At 46.5% G+C, this 21,263-nt stretch overlaps 1 protein-coding gene and 1 long non-coding RNA gene across 6 annotated transcripts in view; one reads left to right on the top strand and one right to left on the bottom strand.

Annotated features, from left to right (window-relative positions):
- SPTBN1 (spectrin beta, non-erythrocytic 1) overlaps positions 1-9,625 on the top strand; it is a 195,987-nt gene extending 186,362 nt beyond the window's left edge. For 4 of the 5 annotated variants that reach the window (XM_019942659.3, XM_033838552.2, XM_033838551.2 and 1 more), the window contains 4 exons: positions 4,025-4,263; positions 5,727-5,900; positions 7,418-7,460; positions 8,287-9,625. In XM_019942659.3, the coding sequence (XP_019798218.2) occupies positions 4,025-4,263; positions 5,727-5,900; positions 7,418-7,460; positions 8,287-8,505 (675 nt within the window). In that variant the 3' untranslated portion in view covers positions 8,506-9,625. Of the gene's footprint in view, positions 1-41; positions 1,952-4,024; positions 4,264-5,726; positions 5,901-7,417; positions 7,461-8,286 lie in introns of those variants that run through there. The other variant, XM_073791367.1, reaches the window with a different exon arrangement.
- LOC141276337 (uncharacterized) lies at positions 300-17,228 on the bottom strand. The gene is made up of 3 exons (XR_012325700.1): positions 17,214-17,228; positions 8,265-11,850; positions 300-7,713 (listed from the first exon to the last, which is right to left on the bottom strand). It is a non-coding gene; the product is annotated as an uncharacterized lncRNA (long non-coding RNA).
- Positions 17,229-21,263: the final 4,035 nt, after the last annotated feature.

Here is a 21,263-nt window from a genome sequence, read left to right as displayed (position 1 = left end):
TATTTTTTGTTTATTTATCGTGAGCTTTTTACTTTATTAAGATTTTGCAGCGAAAGCCTTACGTGAGTAATTGAAATTAAATGAGATTACAGCAAAATGAAGAAGAAAACTAGAATCTGACAGGTATGACACATCCAGCTATACTAACAGGGTGCAGTCCTGCACTATACGTAGCCCCCTTTACAGAGTTATTAACCTGCAGTAGTTTACTAGGAATTGAGGAGGGAGACTTCCAGTACTAAGATTGAAACCTAGAGTCAGCTGTGTAACATTCCATGAAGGATACATTCATTTATTGAAAATGATAAAAAAAAAAAAAAAAGGTTGAATCTACTTGGGAAGGTTTTTTTTTAAACTTTAGGTGCAGAATCTGAACAGTTTTGAGACCCTCAGATCATTTATTACTTTTTTACAAACCAGGTCCTCTCTTTATTTTTTTCTGCCAAGTCCTGAACCGAGAATTGTAGGCTCGCTTGCAGCAGATAATGCAGCCGGCCTCAGGAGTCAGGGGCCCACTGACTGCTGCCACCGCCTCTGTCTGGGTCACTGTCGGCACCGCCGGAACATGGGATGTGGCAAGTGTGGCAGCGCTTCTCGGCCCGTTGGGGAAGCCTGCCTACCAGACTTCTCCACGCCTCTCCGTTCAGTTGATGACTTCAGGGTGTCAAACTGTTTAAATTTTGCAAACAAATGGAACAAAAGCCATTCTGGTTCACCCTGATTACTTGAACGACGCACTTGGGGGAACCCCCCCAGGAGCTGTTGCCTGCCTCCAGGCTCCAGAAGTCCTTCAGTGTCTCTGTAGTATGTCTTGTATAGATCTTCTGATTCATTTTTCGTTTTCCTAAGTCCTTCTGTGAAGCTCTCTAATAAAGAGTCGTTTAGGGTGACATTTATCAGACCACCAGCAGGGATTTGAAAATGTTTTAACGAAATTCTATTCACCAAACCAAGTCCATATTACATCAAAGCCTTGTGAGACATTCACTTGCTCATTTGCCATATTTAGATGTTAGTGGAATCAGAAAACCTGTTTTGATATGTGTTCTCCATGAGTTAAGTCTAATTTGTCTTTTCATGATGCATGTCTTTTTTTTTTCTTTTGTCAGGATAACATCATATAGCATCTTGTTTGTTTTTTCCTCATTTCTATGTACATATCTATCTACTTGCGACCGTAGATGGGTATATAGATAGATGCCAAGCTTCTTATGTTCTGGGAGTAGTATGCACCATTATTGGGTCTCTGCCTTCAAACTCACCAAAATTCATTTTAGAAAAGAAACTACTGCTTCATCTTTGGTGATTAGGGAGCCCTGACATGTGTTAACTGGCTCCAAATGATATGTGTCATTGATCTATATGTATATATGTGATGTGTCCATATATATATGTTTAAATTTTGTATCATGAGGGCTAATACCCAATTTTATGCCTTTCGTATTCAGAAGACCAAAAACAAAACAAAACAAAACAAAGCCACATAAGCACACAGGAAAGAAAGGAGTGCTGTGATGCTTTCGGCGTTTGTTCTCATGCCTATTTTTATCTAGATTTTTTAATTGTAGCTTGCCAGACAGAGTTTTAATTGAAATTGGATTGTATCAGAAGAAGAAAAGTTCTTTTCGTTCTTCTGAGTCACGGTGCAGAGACTCAAGTTAATGAACTTGAAGGTAGTGTTGCTTCTTGCACTTAGAAAACCAATCAGGTGTTCCTTGTGCTACTAGTTGTCACGTTGCATTTACGTTCACCTCCTGACTGAAGTATCTCAGGTGTACGCAGCCACTAATCGCTAAAGAGAAGCAACGTGGGGTGGGGGTAGGGGTGTATCCACATGTACCCACTGTTTGGTCACAGCACTACGATTTGCTTTTGATGTTTGTCTCTAGTGGCGTGTTGTCTGTTGGCATGCTTAAGCACATGTCCATTAAAATTCATTTTGTTCCTTTTATTTTCCTGGTTTTCTTGGTTAGTGATTCATTTGCATAAACATTAATTATCTCTGCCTACTGGTTTGGGGTTTTCTCTTTCCTTCTAACTCTAAAGAAAAAAATTTTTGCTGCAGAATGTCCCCCAGAAGGGGCTTCCCCTGGCTGTCACCTACCTTGAAGTTGGACCAAGTATGATAAATTTTAGCCTTTTTCCAGTAAACGTTCCTCTATCCAGGTCACTGCTGTCACTAGCAGTTTTTGAGTCACACCTGCAGCACTAATTTTTTTTTGTTTAACCTGGTTTCTATAGACACTAACCCCATGTCTCCCTGGACTCATGCCTGGCACAGGCCTTCCAGACCGATCTCATACTTCCTCCCAACCAGAAGTTTCCTGAAATCTCACACTAGAACAGATGTGTCAGCCTTAAAATCCACTCACTCACTTTTGACTCGGGGGCTTTGTTTTTTTGGTTACTATTTCCCCTTTGTCTCTCCTTTCAAAGGGAAAGGCAAGAGAGATATTTAAGTGGCCTACTCCTTATAAGCACTGGTCGACAGGCCGTCACTTGCAAGGCCAGGATAATCACCATGCATCTCCTCCCTAGGCCATTCTGCCCTAAGAATCCTTTTTCCACGTTGCTGTGTGGATAAAGGGTTCTAATCACAAACACCCTTCAAGTGCATAGCCTCTAGTCTTACCTTAAACCCCGCTGCTGACAGTAATAGTTTGTATAGACAGAGTATAAAGTTGACTCCCAGCCCACCACTTAGATAAGGCCCAACGGAGACATCCCAGTTCCTGAGAGTTGACATATCGGATGTTCAAGTGGTGGTGGCCAGTCTCCCACTGATCCTGTTGAGGCTGTCGCTGCTAATTTTGCTGTCACGTGGTTCTGGGCAGCAGAGGTGGGGGACGTATCTAATGAGCGTGCCGTTGACACCTCCGTGTTTGTCCGTGTACGAAGGGTGCAGGTTGTCTGTAATCCACTAAAGCGTCAGCCACACCCAGCTTTAGTAACTCGCTAATCCCACGCCCTGGGTGTACCAAGCCAGGGGCCGCTTCAGTTCATGGTACACAGTTGATGGCACACAGGCTGAAAGCGATAATGAATGGAGACCCTACTGCATTTCCCAAGCCGGAAAGCCATGAGGGTTACAGTATAAGTGAGCTTGGGAAGGAACAGCTCCCGAAGACGTCTCCAGCCTGAAGGGTCAGAGCCGCTGGAAGCCTGGCTGTCTGGGCTTTCTCGTCTCAGTGCAGCAAGGCACCGTGATCAACCAACACGTGATGGGGAAGGCCCTGGTTCTGTCTTTGTTTGGGGGTAAATAGCCGTGTGGTGTTGAGTGACTGTGATTGGCTTTTCCAGCTCCTTTAACACAAACTACAACCCACTCACGATACAACTTCGGCAGATGTGGTTAAATTGATGTTCGTTGACTTGCCTCATTTCCTTCCAGCTCTTAAGTTCCAAAGTCTAACGGGGATGGTAGATGTGAAATGCATGATTGCCGTCCTAATTTCTGCATGTGTTTATGACGATGTGTCGAGGGGTGGTGGGAGGAGAGCCGGAGAGCATTTTCAGAAACCAAAGGTCTTTCTTGTCTGACTTTGGGGGAATGCCGTGTAGTTCTGATAGAGTTGTCTATCCATCTGTTTGTGAATGCCCTTTCGCTTCAACTTCCAGCCCTTCTGGTGGCGTCCTTGGTTGTAAGGTGGCTGCTGTATAACGTCCACTCTCTCATATTTAATATGTGTGATTGTTAACTGTTGTCCTTTTGTTTTAAAGTAACCATAAGAGGAAATGATCTGAGTTCTATTAGAGAAAATGGATTGATCAGAGGAACAGAGTGCAGTAAAACTCATCCTGGCATTTCGCTTTTCTCATTTCCCCGTAAACGGGCGGGTATTAATCCATTCCCACCTTCTAATGTCCTTGGTGTCCAGCTGGCTTTGTGGGATGTGCAATGGTTTTACTGTACTGCCTCGATCTGTGCCAGGCATTTATACACAGCCACGTGTGCGAGTCAGAGCGTATGTGGTCACCCCGGGGGCTCGCAGGGTTAGCTGAACGGCCTCTCCACTGTCCCTAGATGGCAGAAACGGTGGACACGAGCGAAATGGTCAATGGCGCTGCAGAACAGAGGACAAGCTCGAAAGAGTCCAGCCCCATCCCCTCTCCCACCTCCGAGCGCAAAGCCAAGACTGCCCTCCCGGCCCAGAGTGCTGCCACCTTGCCGGCCAGGACCCAGGAGACGCCTTTGGCCCAGATGGAAGGCTTCCTGAATCGGAAGCACGAGTGGGAGGCCCACAATAAGAAGGCCTCAAGCAGGTAACAGCACAGAGGCTGAGGCGGTCCCGGGGGGGGGGGGGGGGCCGGCCCATTAAGAGCTGGGGGTGGGCCACTCTTGATCGAAAGGGGAGTGTGTGTTTATGTGGTTGATTTGTTCTGTAGCTTCCCGGGCGTTACATCCTCCTCGGGACTGACGTTGGGAAGCGGCAGTAGAGTGCTTTTTTATTCACCAAGAGAAGGAAGAGTTACGTGTGTGTGTGTGGGAACAGCAAGAAGAGGCCTTAGTAGTTCCTCCTGAGAAGGAATATGGCTAGATTGAGGTGGGGGAGTCTTCCCTAGAGTGAAATGATTTCACTGTGGTTTCCCTCCTGTGGGATGTTTTAAGACATTCACCATTTCCCCTACCTTATCTCCATATCAGTCTTTATATTCATTATCTCTCAGTAGCCCTACTTGTATTATCTCCATTTTACAAATGAAGAAACTGAGGCTCTGGGAGGTTAAGAAAGCTCACTCAGTGTAGCTTCCTAGTAAATGGCACAGCTAGGGTAAAACTCATCTGATGCCACAGCCCGTGTGCTTAACCAGTAAACTAAACTGCCTGGGACCACCATGTACGGTTGTACAGGTTGTACACTGTACAAGGGAATCCCATCTAAGAGCTGCCATCCACATTGGGGACATTATAGATTTATTTGTTAATACAGGCAGGTGGCAGTAAAGTGTCTTGTTCTAATAAAAGCGGTATATTAGGACAGTTTGCTGTACCCTGGGGGGAAAGGCTACCTTATTCTAATTCAGCCAGTGTACCGTAAGTGCTAGTGGCCCTGGGTCTGCCTCCCCCTCCCTGTCACGTTGCCAGGCCACTTCATTACAGAATGAAGCTGAGGTGGAAGAGCTGCCTAAGGACAGGCATGTTTCCAGTAGGGAGCTTGGCCTGTACCCTGTTACCACAAGAGTGTACCAAACACCAGCAAAAGTCTTTCCCGTCAGAGCCAGGAGTACCTTTATGTAATGAAAGAGGGCACTGTGGTTTTCTTCAAACTCAGAGTGAGAAGTGGCCCTCAAAAACCTGCCACTAGGGCTTCCCTGGTGGCGCAGTGGTTGAGAGTCCGCCTGCCGATGCAGGGGACGCGGGTTCGTGCCCCGGTCCGGGAAGATCCCACATGCCGCGGACCGGCTGGGCCCGTGAGCCATGGCCGCTGAGCCTGTGCGTCCGGAGCCTGTGCTCCGCAACGGGAGAGGCCACAACAGTGAGAGGCCCGCGTACCGCAAAACAAAACAGAACAAAACAAAAAACCTGCCACTAGCAGTACGTGTCTTGTCTTGGGAGTCCACAGAGGAATTTTGTTCCATTGCGTATTTTTAGCAGGATTTAGGAAGGGCTTTTTTAACAGGGGATCATGCCGTGTTGTGCGAGGATCATTTTCGTGTTAATCAGACCCTTAGTTCTTGAAGGGAGTGTGGGGCAGAAACTTGAAACTCCTTTCTTTACTACTCAGGTCCTGGCACAATGTTTACTGTGTCATAAATAACCAAGAAATGGGTTTCTACAAAGATGCAAAGACAGCTGCTTCCGGAATTCCCTACCACAGCGAGGTCCCTGTGAGTTTGAAAGAAGCCATCTGTGAAGTGGCCCTTGATTACAAAAAGAAGAAACACGTGTTCAAGCTAAGGTGAGCGTTGCCAGAGAGTAGGTGTGTGTTTATTTTCACTCTGGGGGTTGGTTCTCTTAGATAGATGCTGTGATCGGTTGATTCCCCTCCTCTGCTGTTTAAAAAATCACCAACAAAGTGACAAACTGGATAGGCACACGTCTTGGTTAGGATCTCTGGGCTCTGTGGCCGGTTAACGGCACAACTGAACATGGAAGAAAAGGAACTTTCCTTTTTATAAGCTGGAACTTAGTGTTTCCTGAGACAAGGTGAGCTAGTCACATTTCACAGTTTAAGGGGAGCTTAGAAAAATAGTTTCCCCGTCTTTGCAGCTATTCCAGACCCAGGAGATGCTGTTCTTAGCTCATGACTTATCTGGAGATGGGTCAAGTGAGTCATCCCGGAGCCAGGTGGAGACAAACAGGAAGGGGCGGGAGGGGCCCTGTGCTCCCCTGACTCACCCGGCGGATGTTCCAGATGCCTCTGGAACCATTCAGTTCCAAATGTCTCTACCCTGTACAACACATACGACTCCCAACAGAGTGGATCCAAGCTCTGAAGTTCGGCTTGTACTTGGAAATGGGCAGGAAAAACCCGTTTTTCTTTTAAAAGCATGAAAAGTAAACATGTTAGTGGTTAGGACGATACTTAGTCTGATACTAACTTCATCTGTTGCTTTGGGATTTGAAAAGCAAACTTTGGTCCTCAGTTACACGTGAGCCTCATGCCAGCTGGACGAGGCCAAGGACCACAAACGAGAGCAGTTCAAATGGGGTGATTCCTTGAGCCTGGACGGGCACTGGAGGCAGGCCCCAGGGACCTGGGACGCTTTACACGCTGTAAGACCAGGCGCGGCCAGCCTGGCACCCACCCTGGCTGCACGCCCACTTTGTACTTCCTTGATGCAGCTTCAGAGCGTCGGGATATCGGCAGAGGGCATTTACCTCCTCTGCACCGGCAACACCAGCTTCCTCTCGATGCAGCAGAGAAGGAGGGGCCCTCCCAGCCAGCGTCCTCTCCGTGTCACAGCGATAGCCCGGCCAGGGCAGTTTCTTTTGTTCTGAGAGGTGTATGAGAAGAGAAGTCTAGAAGAACTTTTCTGGGTGTCAGTTCAGAAAGCCTGGTGTTTGTTAATGTGGGGGATGTAAGTCCAGTGGCAGAATTTCAGGAGGGCCCGTGGGTTTTAAAGAGCTTTCTTCTGCGTTCAGTTTAGAGCAGTGATCAGTCATCCCCAGTGGTCTTTGCCACAACAGATCCAGGTGTTGACATGTTCGGAGCTTTTTGAATCCTTCCAGTGATTGAAACACCCACATTACCTGTGCATATTGGCCCAATTATATGACTTCTTGATGCCCCGGGGCGCGGCTGCTGGGCCTGTGCAGGCCCCCGGCACAGTGGGCGACGTGTGCAGGGTTCCCACAGGCATTTCTGGTGTGATTCCCGCGGGCTGCTTGTATCCCACGTGAGAGTTGGGGGATTTTTTTTCTTTTTTCTTCCTTAAGTTATATTGTGACTGAGTTTCTTCCTTCAAATTACAGACTAAATGACGGCAATGAGTACCTCTTCCAAGCCAAAGACGATGTAAGTTTCTAAGTTTCATTTTTTCAGATACTTAGACGTTTGCAAGTGTTGGTGGCCCGATGAGCTTTATTTACGATGTTCTTCACATAAGTCATGATCCAGTGGTGGCTTCTGGCCTCTGGCCTCCACGGTCATGAACGCTGGCAGGTGTTCAGTTCTCCTGTATCTCTCAGAGGCGGTGAATGTCATCTCACTGCCCTCCCGCCGCAGCAGGAGACCTAGTGCAGGGTCCCTTGAAGTCCGCGGAGGAGAACTGTGGGTGAAGCACAGGGAGCAGGTCCCAGGACTGGGTGTGGATCCTGCAGCCCAGTCAGGAGCCTCCCCGTTGTACCCACTGCACCCCACTGCCTTTAACCAACCATTGCATGGCTGTGCTCCTCCTTGAGAGGAGAGAGGGTCAGCCGATGGGAAAACAACACGTATGCAGGGCTTTAAATTCGAAAAAAGCAACTTCTGTTAAATTTATACAATGTTATGCGTCAAATATATTTCAGTTTAAAAAAGGAAAAGAAAAAGCATCTTCTAGGGTGGGACCTGACACCCTACTGTAGACCAGTCTTTCCAGCTCGTCCACGTTTGTAGGGCCACATACTAGAGTGGGGACCTTCAGGTACCGTAAACCGAATTCTGGTGAGCGTTCAATCATGTTCACTACTGTCCTGACAAAGCAGAGGTTCGTTTGGGAACTGCTTTCCCCTCTCAGGCAGACACACCGTTCCCAAGCCTTCCAGCCCACAGAGGCTCACACGGTCACCCAGGTGGACCGAGAGCATCTCATGCCCGTCCCTCCTAGTTGAGTCTCACCTGTGTCCCCTCCTTCATCCAGGAGGAAATGAACACATGGATCCAGGCCATCTCCTCTGCCATCTCCTCCGATAAACACGAGGTGTCCGCCAGCACCCAGAGCACGCCAGCATCCAGCCGGGCTCAGACCTTGCCCACCAGCGTTGTCACCATCACCAGCGAGTCCAGTCCCGGCAAACGGGAGAAGGACAAAGAGAAAGACAAAGAAAAGAGGTTCAGCCTTTTTGGCAAAAAGAAGTGAACTCCTTTCCGTCACCTCCTGCCCTTCTCTTAACCTTTTCAGTGAAATTCCAGCATGCAAGCTCAGAACCAACACATTACTCTCTGTGCCTAAATGTTCCTCAATGTGGTTGATTTTTTTCTTTTAATTTATAGAGCATTTCTCGGGGGTGGGGGGGTGGGAAGGGGAAAATACACCTAAACACTTTATCTCCAAGTTACAAAAAAGCTTGAGGTGCAGAGGGAAGACCAGATTTTTTTTAACGAAATTATATAGATTAGATCTCAATATTTAAACGGTTCCTCAATTTTGTGAGGCTGTGTTGGAAATAACCCGCCTCTAGTGCTGTTGGTATGCAAGGCAGCGGTGCTTAAACAGTACTTCCTGTGCTCACCACAGACAAAATGTACCAACTTCCCAACACCGTTCTCTTCCATTTACTTCCAGTGGTTACCTTGAGTCTTGACTATAAGAAGTGCTGGGTCTAACCTGGAATAAACAGATTGTGTATTATGATCTCGCTGCAGCCACAGTGCAGCCCCATTGTTAACTCTACAGACCAAACCGTTTGTATCTGGCATCACTTACTAACACACGACATGCGGCTCTTCTGCATCAGCCTGGACGACGGTTAAGAATGTCGGGATCCAAGAAGGAATAGAAAACTGATACTGTTTTAAATAATCTGTAATTTCAACTTCAATTTTTTTTTTTTTTTTTGCTGAAATACATTATATTGTATGTTTGAGATAATTCTAGTACAAAGTATAATAAAACTAGATGTATAATAAACCCTTTAAATCATTGGTAAGTGTACAAGTGGAACTGAAGCATTTACTGGACAAAGTCCTGTTACCCTAATGGTTACTTGCTTGTGCGTTGCCACACTGTGTTATAATTTGCTTCATTACCTTGCTATTTGATACATAGTGTGCATTTCTCTGTCACTGTAACGATTGTAATGACAAATTTTCATCTTACTGCACAATCAAAATGGCATTGATAGGAATGAACTCCAGAGGCTGGGCCTGAGCAGGGAGGTGGTCACTCAGGCCCGGTGCTCAGTTGTTATGACCTGTACCTCTCGACTTTTGCCCTATCTGTTAAATATATGCTACGTCATTAAAAGCTTTTAAATCTAGCACGGTGGGTAATTGTTGTTTTTTCTCTCCTTGCGTGCACGCCATGTAGGGAATTTGCAAAGTGAGAAATAGCAAACGGGAAACATTAGACCGTCCATCTGGGTTCCTATTTTGCATTCTTGTGCGTGTCTGGTACCCCAGCTTTGAAAGTTACAATAAACGGAGTAATAAATATGGAATGTTTTGCAGCTCTACATCCAGATTTTATCTTCTATGTATAAAAAAGTTACCAGAGAGCTCGCTAAACCTGAGCTCTGAGGCAAGGGTTAGAAAACGTTTTCAGTAAGTGGCCAGAGATGAGTAAATGTTTTAGGCTCTGTAGGCCGTATTCTGTTTGTTGAAACTCTGCCATTGTGTACTACAGAGGCAGCCATCGATGATGTGTAACCAGTGGGCGCGGCTGTGTTCCGGTAAAACTTTATGTGTGGACACAGATTTGAATTTCGTATAATTTTCATGTGCCACACCATGTTCTTTTTTGATTTTTTAAAAACATTTCAAATGTAAAATCAGTTTTACACAGATTGTACAAAAACAGATGACAGGCCAGGTGTGGCCCGTGGGCCAGTTTGCTGATGCCAGCGTAGGATCGTGGGTTAGATACGTGTGTTGTACTCGTCCTAGTTTATCTGTGTGTATCGACTCCGTACCACTTGCATGTTTTCTTACATAAAGTAGCAACGCGTGCCAGTATTATAGACTTTTCAGTAGTTTATTCCGCAGAGGACATGCCTACCATGACATCAGTCCTGGGCCTCACAGCTGACTAGCATCAGGGCTTTCTGTTGCCCTCAGGTGAACTGAGACCTCACTGTTTATTCCCCCTACCCCCACCTGCACCCCACCCCCCCAAGCACCCAAGGCCATTTATCTCACCATGACGCTCCCTTGCCCTCGCCTTACTCGGGATTGGAATCAAGTTGTTCAATTCTCAACAGGTGAACCTCTGACCAAAATGCTTACTTAAGAAAAAGCATCTTAGAAAATAATCATGATTAAACTACAATGAGGTATCACCTCACACCAGTCAGAATGGCCGTCATCAAAAAATCTACAAGCAGTAAATGCTGGAGAGGGTGTGGAGAAAAGGGAACCCTCTTGCACTGTTGGTGGGAATGCAAATTGATGCCGCCACTATGGAGAACAGTATGGAGGTTCCTTAAAAAAAACTGAAAATAGAACTACCGTGTGACCCAGCAATCCCACTACTGGGCATATACCCTGAGAAAACCATAATTCAAAAAGAGTCATGTACCACAAAGTTCATTGCAGCTCTATTTACTTACAATAGCCAGGACATGGAAGCAACCTGAGTGTCCATCGACAGATGAATGGATCAAGAAGATGTGGCACATATATACAATGGAATATCACTCAGCCATCAAAAGAAACGAAATTGAGTTATTTGTAGTGAGGTGTAGTAAGTCAGAAAGAGAAAAACAAATACCACATGCTAACACATATATATGGAACCAAAAAAATTTTAAAAAAAGGTCATGAAGAACCTAGGGGCAGGACAGGGGTAAAGACCCAGACGTAGAGAATGGACTTGAGGACACAGGGAGGGGGAAGGGTAAGCTGGGACGAAGTGAGAGAATGGCATGGACATATATACACTACCAAATATAAAATAGATAGCTAGTGGGAAGCAGCCGCATAGCACAGGGAGATCAGCTCGGTGCTTTGTGACCACCTAGAGGGGTGGGATAGGGAGGGTGGGAGGGAGACGCAAGAGGGAGGAGACATAGGGATATATGTATATGTATAGCTGATTCAGTTTGTTATAAAGCAGAAACTAGCACACCATTGTAAAGCAATTATACTCCAATAAAGATGTTAAAAAAATAATAATCATCATCATGATTGATTACAGCCTACCTGACAAAGCCAGGCAGGTGGCAGGCAGGCCACACTCAAAAGGAAACTAACCAGCAACCCCAGATTCCCATAGAGAGTAGATGTGGATGGAACATTTTGCACGTAATTCCAGAGGCTTGCAGACCCCCGATACCTGGTTTTGGTGGTACATGCTCTCTTCACTGCCCTTGCTGAGGATGCCTGCGGCCTGAAAGTGGAAGATGATGGGCAGCAGGAGAAGCAGCCGCAGAAGAGTGGCTTCGGTGAGTCATCAGGAGCTGATGTCAGCATATGTGATTAGAAAATCCGAATGAAGACATGTTCACAGGGGGAAGTTACAGGCCATATAAGATCGTGATCTTCAGTCCTGTCAGGGTAAATAATGGAATTCTGTAAAAATCACGCACTGCAAATTACAGGCATCAACTCAGAATACCAATAATACCACCACCAATATAATTGCTGAGAACAGTTTTTTTTTTTTTAATTAAACTTTTAAATTTTGTGACCACTGTAGATTCACTCGGGGTTGTAAGAAGTAATTCGGTACCCTTTACCCAGTTTCCCCCAGTGGTGTCATCTTGCAAAACTATAGCACAGTATCACATCCGGAATATTTGATATACTCAAGATACAGAACATGTCCATCACCACAAAGATCCTTCCTGCTGCCCTTTTATGTAGCCAGCCCCACCGCCTTCAATCTCTGCCAACCCCCAGTCTGTTTTCCATTGCTATAAATTTGTCATTTCAAGAATGATGTATAAATGGAATCACCCAGGATGTAATCTTTTAGGATTGGCCGTTTCTTCACTCGGCATACTTCTCTGGAGATTTATCCGGGTTATTGTGTGTATTTTATGTATCCATACATTTTTTTATTGCTGAGTGCTATTAAATGGGGTGGATATACCACCATTTGCTTAATCATTCACTTACTGAGGACATCTGGATAATTTCTAGTTTTGGGGCTGTTACAAATAGAGCTGCTGTAAACATTTATGTGTGGCTTTTGTTTGTTTGTTTTTTTTTGCGGTACGCGGGCCTCTCACTGTTGTGGCCTCTCCCGTTGCAGAGCACAGGCTCCGGACGCGCAGGCTCAGCGGCCATGGTTCACGGGCCCAGCTGCTCCACGGCATGTGGGATCTTCCCGGACCGGGGCACAAACCCGTGTCCCCTGCATCGGCAGGCGGACTCTCAACCACTGCGCCACCAGGGAAGCCCTATGTGTGGTTTTTTGTGTGAGCATACACCTTCATTTCTCTGGGATAAAAATTTTTGCCCAGGAGTGCTGAGAACAATTTTTTAAAAACATTTTGTATGTGGTTTCTCCCTTCTCCCCTTTACCCCACGTCTAGGTCGTTTTATTGTATCTAAAATGTCTGAGCAAGTAGTTCTGCTCTCTCCCTCTGAACCCTCGTGTAGTCTTAGTTCTACAAATAATTGTTATGTTTAATGCTCACCCCCGATCCATATGTGGGTGTTCCCTAGTCATTTTGGCTGTCTGAAGCTCATTCCGTTTGTGTGGTTTATGTGTATATATACGTTTTTTAATTAGTTTCTCTATCTTTCCACGACCCCCCTCCCCCCAGCAACCTTCCTTATTTGGGGCCAGTTTGCTAGGTCAAGCGCTTAATGTGAAGTGCTCTTCTGTTACTTTCGTAACTGAGTAAAGACTTCCCAAGGGAGAAATAAATGTGAGCTTCAAAGTTTTTCAAAGGTTAAAGAATGCAGGCCACCCTAGAAAAATAACTTTTTCAACTTGTTAAAAAAAAAAAAATTCCCAATTGGCCTGACTTTGAGAAAGAATGTTACATCCTGTTTGGAGCTCTGTATGTTTTTGTAAAAGGCTCTCCTTCTAAAAGGAGGGATTCAGGAAGTGGAATTGGAGGGACCTACTCTCTCCCATTACTTTAAATTAGGAGTCAAGACATGTGAGAAACTGATGCTTCTCTCCTATGCTGTTCAGGGAATTTTCACTCAAGCTGAGGCTGTGCCACCGACACAAGACTCACATGAACTGGGGTGATTTAGGGGGTTGGTGACAGTGGGTAGAATTATTTGTAGAATTCAGCTTTTTCCAAGGTAGCACCTCATTTGTCTCTTTGCTCTGCAGAGGAGCTTGGAAGACCAGCATCCTCAGAAACACCCCAGTTTTCTAATCCCCAAACGTGGGGTTTGTTGCCTGAGCTGCCCTGGTTGTCCGTGTTCGCCTTAAACTCACGTTAATTGCCGGAGGGGCAGGGACACAGCAGGGCTCCCTCCGCCTTGCCCCCTGCCCTGCTCCCCACACACAGCTATCCCGCAGGGCTCCACATCTGGGCCCCAGCACAAGTTTCCACTCGTGCCTTCCAATGTTTATCACACTCTGGGGACCCACTGTGTCCGGGAGTGGGAATGGAGGAGGCGGAACATTAGCGGAGTTTCCTGGAACTGCTGCTTTAAAGGGAAAGGGAATTTTCTCTTCCCTAAGCCCACAGGGCCTTTCTCCAGGGGTGGGGCATCCTGCCTTCCGGAGCCTGGGCCTTTCTCCAGGGAGCTGAGGAAGCCTTGGCTTACAGCCCTCTCCCTGGAGGCTCTGCTCCATTCGGTCACCATTTGAGCTTCCCTGTCACGGAGGATGATTTCCAGTGTTGCTGCTCCTCCAGCTTTGGTTTTGTGAGGGAGACAATCTCTCAAGGTTTTAATCTCCCACCCAGGGCTGCCATCCTAGGGACGGGTGCCAGGGCTGCAGCTAAAAAGGCCTTGAAGAGTGTGTGTCTGCCCCCGTGTTTGCAGGTGTGCTGGCGGGCCCTTTCCCGCTCCCATCTGTTCCATGCGTCTGTCACATCTCTCCCCTGGGCTTTCCTGGGTACCTGATCTGAGTGCTGTATCTGGCTTGCCTGGCCTTTGCTCTTCTGGGGAAGAGTGTGGGCTCTGAGCCCAGACTGGTCACTGTGCAGCCAAGTGACGAATATTCCCTCATCACCTTGGCAAAGCACCTACTAAGTGCCGGCTCTAGTGGAGCTTCAGTATGCTATACTCCATACCATGGGCTTTATCAGAGGCTGGGTCATCTTTTCTTTACAAGGGGGTTGAAGAATGAGTCTGCTCCCACTGCCAGGAGGAGAGGCTCTCTGTGGTTTGTTTTTCCAAAGATGATCTCATTAGAGTGCTTCCCAATTCAATAACAAAAACTCCACTTCCCAGTGCAGTGAATAACAGACTCTGTCAGCTCATACAACTAAAACATCCTGGGGTAGAGCCAGTCCATGGGTTGATTTGCTCCAGAAATTCTCCCATCTTCTCAGGATTGCAGGTGATATCTCTGTATTCTGTCAACCCCACCCTCTTCCATGGGTCAGTTTTGGCCTCAGCCTCGCTTCCCTCCTGGGGATGGGGACTGCCAGCACCTCCGAGGCCATGTCCTTGTTCACATCTAGGAGGAGGGAGAGGGCTCCTCTTCCCCCAAACATAGAACAAAGCCCTGAGTTTCACTCTGAAAGGATTCATTTAGGTATTGCACCATCCCTGAACCACACCTACTGCAAGAGATATCACTCAGGCAACCAGGGTGCCTTCCTGGTATCCAAACCACCGGCCATTACAGTGGACATGGGTGGGATGGGCCCCCATTGTCCATTACCACGTAAGATTGAGAAAGCCACATCAATGAATAACAACCTCAAGGGGTGGCTTGGGTGAGGGGGGTGGAGGAGGTTGATGGAGATTATGTGTGAGTGTCGGGGTGCTAAAGCCCCTACTTTCTTCCTGGTTCGTCAAATGTTGCATATCTCACCATGAGAGTGCTGGCCCCCAAAGAGGGGTGGGATTTGGGAAAAGGGGGAGCTTCTCTGAAAGCTACTTTTTCTTTTAAAAAAGGAGCAACATTTTTTTTCTTAAATTCCATATATATGTGTTAGCATACGGTATTTGTCTTTCTCTTTCTGACTTACTTCACTCTGTATGACAGACTCTAAGTCCATCCACCTCACTACAAATAACTCAATTTCGTTTCTTTTTATGGCTGAGTAATATTCCATTGTATATATAAAAAAGAATGTCATGAAGAACCTAGGGGTAAGACGGGAATAAAGACACAGACCTACTAGAGAATGGACTTGAGGATATGGGGAGGGGGAAGGGTAAGCTGTGACAAAGTGAGAGAGTGGCATGGACATATACACACTACCAAACGTAAAACAGATAGCTAGTGGGAAGCAGCCACATAGCACAGGGAGGTCAGCTCGGTGCTTTGTGACCACCTAGAGGGGTGGGATAGGGAGGGTGGGAGGGAGGGAGACGCAAGAGGGAAGAGATATGGGAACATATGTGTATGTATAACTGATTCAGTTTGTTATAAAGCAGAAACTAGCACATGATTGTAAAGCAATTATACTCCAATAAATATGTTAAAAAAAAAAAAAGGAGGAACAATGGTTCTAGAAGAAACCTCTTGGAATGAGGCCTGAAGCTCCCTGCATTTAAAGCACCTGCTAATGTATCCAAGCTTGCCCCCTGACTGCACGGAGGGCCCTGGGCTTTCCCTCCAAGGTGCTTGTTTGGGATGCATCTGGCTTCAGAGAACAGATGCTGGTTAATGAGTCCTAAGAGGCCCTAAGGGTCTAGTCCTGCTTGCTCGCATCTGCAGGGTTCCCTTCTCCAGCAGTCAGTGGGGGGTTACTTCAGACATTGGTACAGCTCAGCAGGGAAAGGAGCTGATGTTGGGATGCTGTAAATTTATGCATTAACCAAATGCTTGGCTAAATAACTGGATTTATTTTTCTTTTGAAGTAAAGCCCTCACCTTTGAAGGTGATAGTTATCTGTTTCTCTGGGGAGTGCCGAGTGCCTGAGTTGGTGGTTGGAACCTCATTTGGTCGAAAGACAATCTGTGAGGGTCTGCACGCTGTCCCTGGGGGCCCTACACCATGAGGGAGCCGCTCCCTTGCCACTCAGCACCGTATTTCTTACAAAATCTCTCGTCACTGACAGGAGGTAGAAGTACCCAGAATATGAATGACTCAAAAGGCCAAGGGTGTCCCATGTGACCGGGCTGGGATGCTGAGGCAGGGTTCAGGGGAAGCCATTCGCTTGGGTCAGTGGTCTGGGTGGAAGAGGCTGCACTGGTCTTTGGAAAAGAAGGGGAGGCAGAATCCTTGGCATTCCTCAGTTAGGAGGGGGAGGATTTAAATTCCATAGCAGAACAGTTTGCAAAGATGAACCTGTCGGCACATTATCTTTCTAATTGTGACACTTGGCATTTCCGTCATTCCTCTATCACAGCTGCTTCTCAGGGGAGCAGCCTGGCTGTGGGAACGTCACCACATGCCTCCCCTCGTGTCTCAGATCTTTGGGATGTGAGCTGGGAGAAGTGGAGGGCCCGCGTTCCACCCTAGGGCTGTCGTCATAGCTCTTGGGGCCCAACCAAAAGGAGTGCTATTTCTGCCCCAGCTGTGACTGGTGGCCAGTTTGCTGAGCTCTTACTGTATGCATCGGCTGCCACCTCATCATTTCACACGTGCTAATTCGGCTACCCTCACAGTGACCCTGTGAAGTAGACACTTGTCACCGGGGTGTTGTTATAGCTGAGACCAGAACTGTCACTGTAGGGAACAGAAGACAGTGAGCCCCGCCCGAGCTAGGAGAAGCAAGCCCGCAGCGCCTCCGAGTGTCCTGAAGCTTTGACAAGTTCTAGCTGACGCCGTCACTGTCCCGGCCCCCCTGCCTCACCCCCGTTCAGCTGTGTTACCTTCAGCTTCTAGTAAGGGTGTTGGTCCGGATCTCGCTGGCATCCTGCACGGCCAGCCCGGGCTCTGTGGAAGTGGGTGTGTGAGTGTGAACGTACCCCAGAGGAAAGGGAGAGGGTCTCTGCTGAGAAATGAGGAGCACAAGCTGGATCTGAATGTGCCGGAACCACTGGTTGTGTAACAGGGGTGGCGCAGGCACACAGCCATTATCGCGAGACCCTGAGGGCTGCGGCTCCGCCCACGCTCAGCAAATAGTGCGGTCCTCACGGCAGAGAGCGCGGGTGGAGGCGGGTCTCGGCCTTCTCCCTGGGGCCCTCCAGGCCCTCCGGCCTCGAGGCTGGAAGGTGAGCCGGGGGGCCCAGGGACAGGCCAAGGGCTGTGTCCTGCAGAGCTCCAGAGCCTTCGCCACGGCTGCCCACTGGCCGGACCCAGGACGTGAAGTCCGAGGCCTAATGGCGGCAGCGGTCTCCATGGGTCGCGGTCCGCGGAGGCCTCGGCAGCGGGAGTATATGGACACTGACATTAAGGTAACAGCTTCAACCAACTTCAGACTCTCCCTTCAAGTGTCAAACGTTGATACAGCTGGGCTTCCCTGGTGGCGCAGTGGTTGGGAGTCCGCCTGCCAATTCAGGGGACGCGGGTTCGTGCCCCGGCCCGGGAGGATCGCACATGCCGCGGAGCGGCTGGGCCCGTGAGCCATGGCGACTGAGCCTGCGCGTCCGGAGCCTGTGCGCTGCAGCGGGAGAGGCCGCAGCGGTGAGAGGCCCGCGTACCGCAAAAAAAAAAAAAAAAAAAAAAAAAAAAAAAAAAGTTGATACAGCTTAGGTCAGTTGTCTACCCCTAGGAGGTGGCCAGAGGTCAGGGTTAAGTTGCAAGGAGATTGCACGTCATTACTTCAGGTCCACCTCTGTGGTGCGGCTCTTCTCAAATAGGAGCAATTGTTGTGAGCTGGGAATTCACCTGTTTGCTATTTGCTACAACATGTATTCCTATTGATCCCATACCAATGATTCTCTCCAGTTTAAATGAAAAAGCCTGAGTGCCGGCTGGGTGCTGGGTGCCTGGCTCCCTCAGTGATGACAGCTGGGCAGGGTCTAGAGACAGGCTTACGAGGTGTATACCCAGGCAGGTGATTAAAGGGGAGTATGGCCTGTGAAATGGCCCTACATGGAGGGAGTTCATGCCCCCAGAGAACTGCCGTTGGGAAGAATGAAGTCAGAGCTTGGTCAGCTCCACCTTTGTGGAGATGTTCTCTCTGGGGATTCACTGCCCTTTCCAGCTCTGGGTCTTGACCTTGGTCACCTGACAGCTTCAGGAACTTTACATTTTGGGAAACTGAGATTGGGTCTTTATCCCTTGCTCCCTAAAATCTTCTGGGGTCCTAATGCAAACTTTATCATTCCCAGCCCAACACATTTTAAGCCTGCATCAGTAATCTCTCTCACAAATACACAAATAATTGTTTCATCTTACCACACACTTTGCCACATTTTATTGGGAATTGGTAGGTCAAAAGCTAAGAATATGTTTACAGATTTTACTTCATTTTCCCATTACTGCTTTCCAAACAATGCGTCCTTTTATTTACTAGCTGTAAACAAAAGTAACCTTCTTGCCACAAAAACGATTGTTTTTATTTTTAGTAGGTATAATACAGCATCTCGAGCTTGCTTTGAGTTTCTTTGACTACCAGCTAGGGTAAACTTCCTCTCCTGAATTCGACAATTTCTTTTTCCTTTTGAATAAATTATCTGTGCATACCTGGTTCACTGAGGCTTCTGAGTCACAATGCACAAATACCAACTCTGGCTGATTAGGCAGAAATGGAACTTATTAAGGCTCCCAGGATCTCCAGGAGGGCCAGGGCACCAGGCCTACAGTTTTTACAGCCATGCAGGTGCATATAATTGGTAGACATGAGGCTATGGCCCTGTGCCCTCACTCACTGCAAGGGAGGTCAGGAAAAGGCATTCTAATTTTCTGTTAGGGAGGGTTCTGCCTCAAGAGGTGCTGGATTCCAACAATGTAGGAATGGGTTTAAAAAACTGAGTGGCAGGGGCTTCCCTGGTGGCGCAGTGGTTGAGAGTCCGCCTGCCGATGGAGGGAACACGGGTTCGTGCCCTGGTCCGGGAGGATCCCACATGCTGCGGAGCGGCTGGGCCCGTGAGCCATGGCCGCTGGGCCTGCGTGTCTGGAGCCTGTGCTCCGCAGTGGGAGAGGCCACAGCAGTGAGAGGCCCGCATACCGCAAAAACAAACAAACAAACAAAAAAACTGAGTGGCAGTATGAGTTTCCCTTTGATGCCTTAACAAGTTACCATAAACTTGAGACTGAAAACAGTACAATCTTATTCTCTTAGAGTTCTGTAAGTTAGAAGTTGGACACAAGGGTCAGTGGGCTGAGATCAAGGTGTCAGCAGGGCTGCCTTTCTGGAGGCTCTAGAGAAGAATTTGTTTCCTTGCCTTTTCCAGCTTTTAGGGGAGCTGAACTCCTTGACTTGTGGCCCCTTCCTCCATCTTCAAAGCCAGCAACAGTGGACGCAAATCCTTCTCACGACACAGTATGAACATCTACATCTCTCTTCCATTTTTAAGGACCCCTGTGATGACATTGCACCCACCTGCATAATCCAGGATAATCTCGCTGTTTTAAGGTCAGTTCATTAGCAACCTTAATTCCTCTCTGTCGTGTAATGAATGTAACATATTCCTAGGTTCTGGGATTAGGATGTGGATATCTTTGTTGGGGGCATTATTCAGCAGAACAATGAAAAAGAGTGTCTGCTAGGTCAGCACGCATGTGGAACCTCAAAGACTGTTTGATTAGTCCTCAATTTCATTTTTAATCAATGACATCTAACCCACAGATAGTCTACAGTATGGTGGAAATTTGGGGGTAGAACCTGAGGCCTGTTAAACTTATTTGCAAATTTGTCTTCACAAGCATACATTACACTTTTGTCCTGGGTATAAATAAAATAGCTCTCTTAGAAAATATAATAAAAATAATTTTACTTTTTCAATTTTTACACATTTATCTCAGTTTATATTTTTGATGAAAATATGTTCAAATTTTATATCCTTTCAATAAAATTATATTTTATTTTCAATCACTTAGATCATTACTATCAACAAATTATATGAAAATCTTGATTATAACATCAAAATTAGTAATTTTACTAAAACAGAAATGAGAAAAATATATTTTATGGAACAAATGTATACCTTATGAATTATATGTTTTCACTTTATTATTCATCTAAACATAGCCAGTCCATTAAAAGACTATCCAGATACAGAATAATACTTATTTAGTCATCTTGAATGTTTTTGCATGTTCTTGATATTATAAAAAACCAAGGCTTTGTGTGTATTTAAAAATTTTGTCCTTATGGAGGTATATTTATCAAGATAGGAGGATAAAGCATATTTTATCTATCAGTTTCCTAGACTGATTTATAACTTTTAAAAATCATTTTTATGATATGTGGCTTCCATCTGTACTTGTGCCCCAAGCCCTGCAGGTGTTAGTGGCAGAACTGTCTATTGATATAATTATGTGTGTTTTTTCTCCTTTAATTTGTTGGAAAATGAATTACAGCAGTGATATTATCTAGCCCAACTTGCATTCCTAAGATAAACTAGTCATGATGTATTATTTTGTTTGTTTTTACATAGCTATATTTGGTTACTAAATTAGCTTTAGGATTTTTGCAGTCATGTTCATGAGTGAGCCTGGCATCATTTTCCTTTCTTATACTGTCGCTTCATGTTTGTGGTGTCAGGGTTATGAGAGCTTCATAAATTGAGTTGGAGATTATTCTATCAATATTGCTTTATGTTGTTTCAAGCTTCATTATTAAGTCTATACAAGATTAGAATTTTTATTATCTTCCTGATGAATCGAAGTTTAGAAATTTTATGTAGTTACTATCTTTCTGTCTAGTAATGATTTTGCCTTAAACTTTATTTTGTCTGATATTATTTCATTTGGCTAGTAAAGAAATTTCATTTGGCTAATGTTTATTTTTCCATTCTTCCCTGACCCTCTCC

The sequence above is a fragment of the Tursiops truncatus genome, chromosome 14, assembly GCF_011762595.2.
Source record: "Tursiops truncatus isolate mTurTru1 chromosome 14, mTurTru1.mat.Y, whole genome shotgun sequence".
In the NCBI taxonomy this organism is placed as follows: domain Eukaryota; kingdom Metazoa; phylum Chordata; class Mammalia; order Artiodactyla; family Delphinidae; genus Tursiops; species Tursiops truncatus.
The sequence above is the reverse complement of the archived record's forward strand: the minus strand, read 5'-3'. Positions and strand labels throughout refer to the sequence as shown.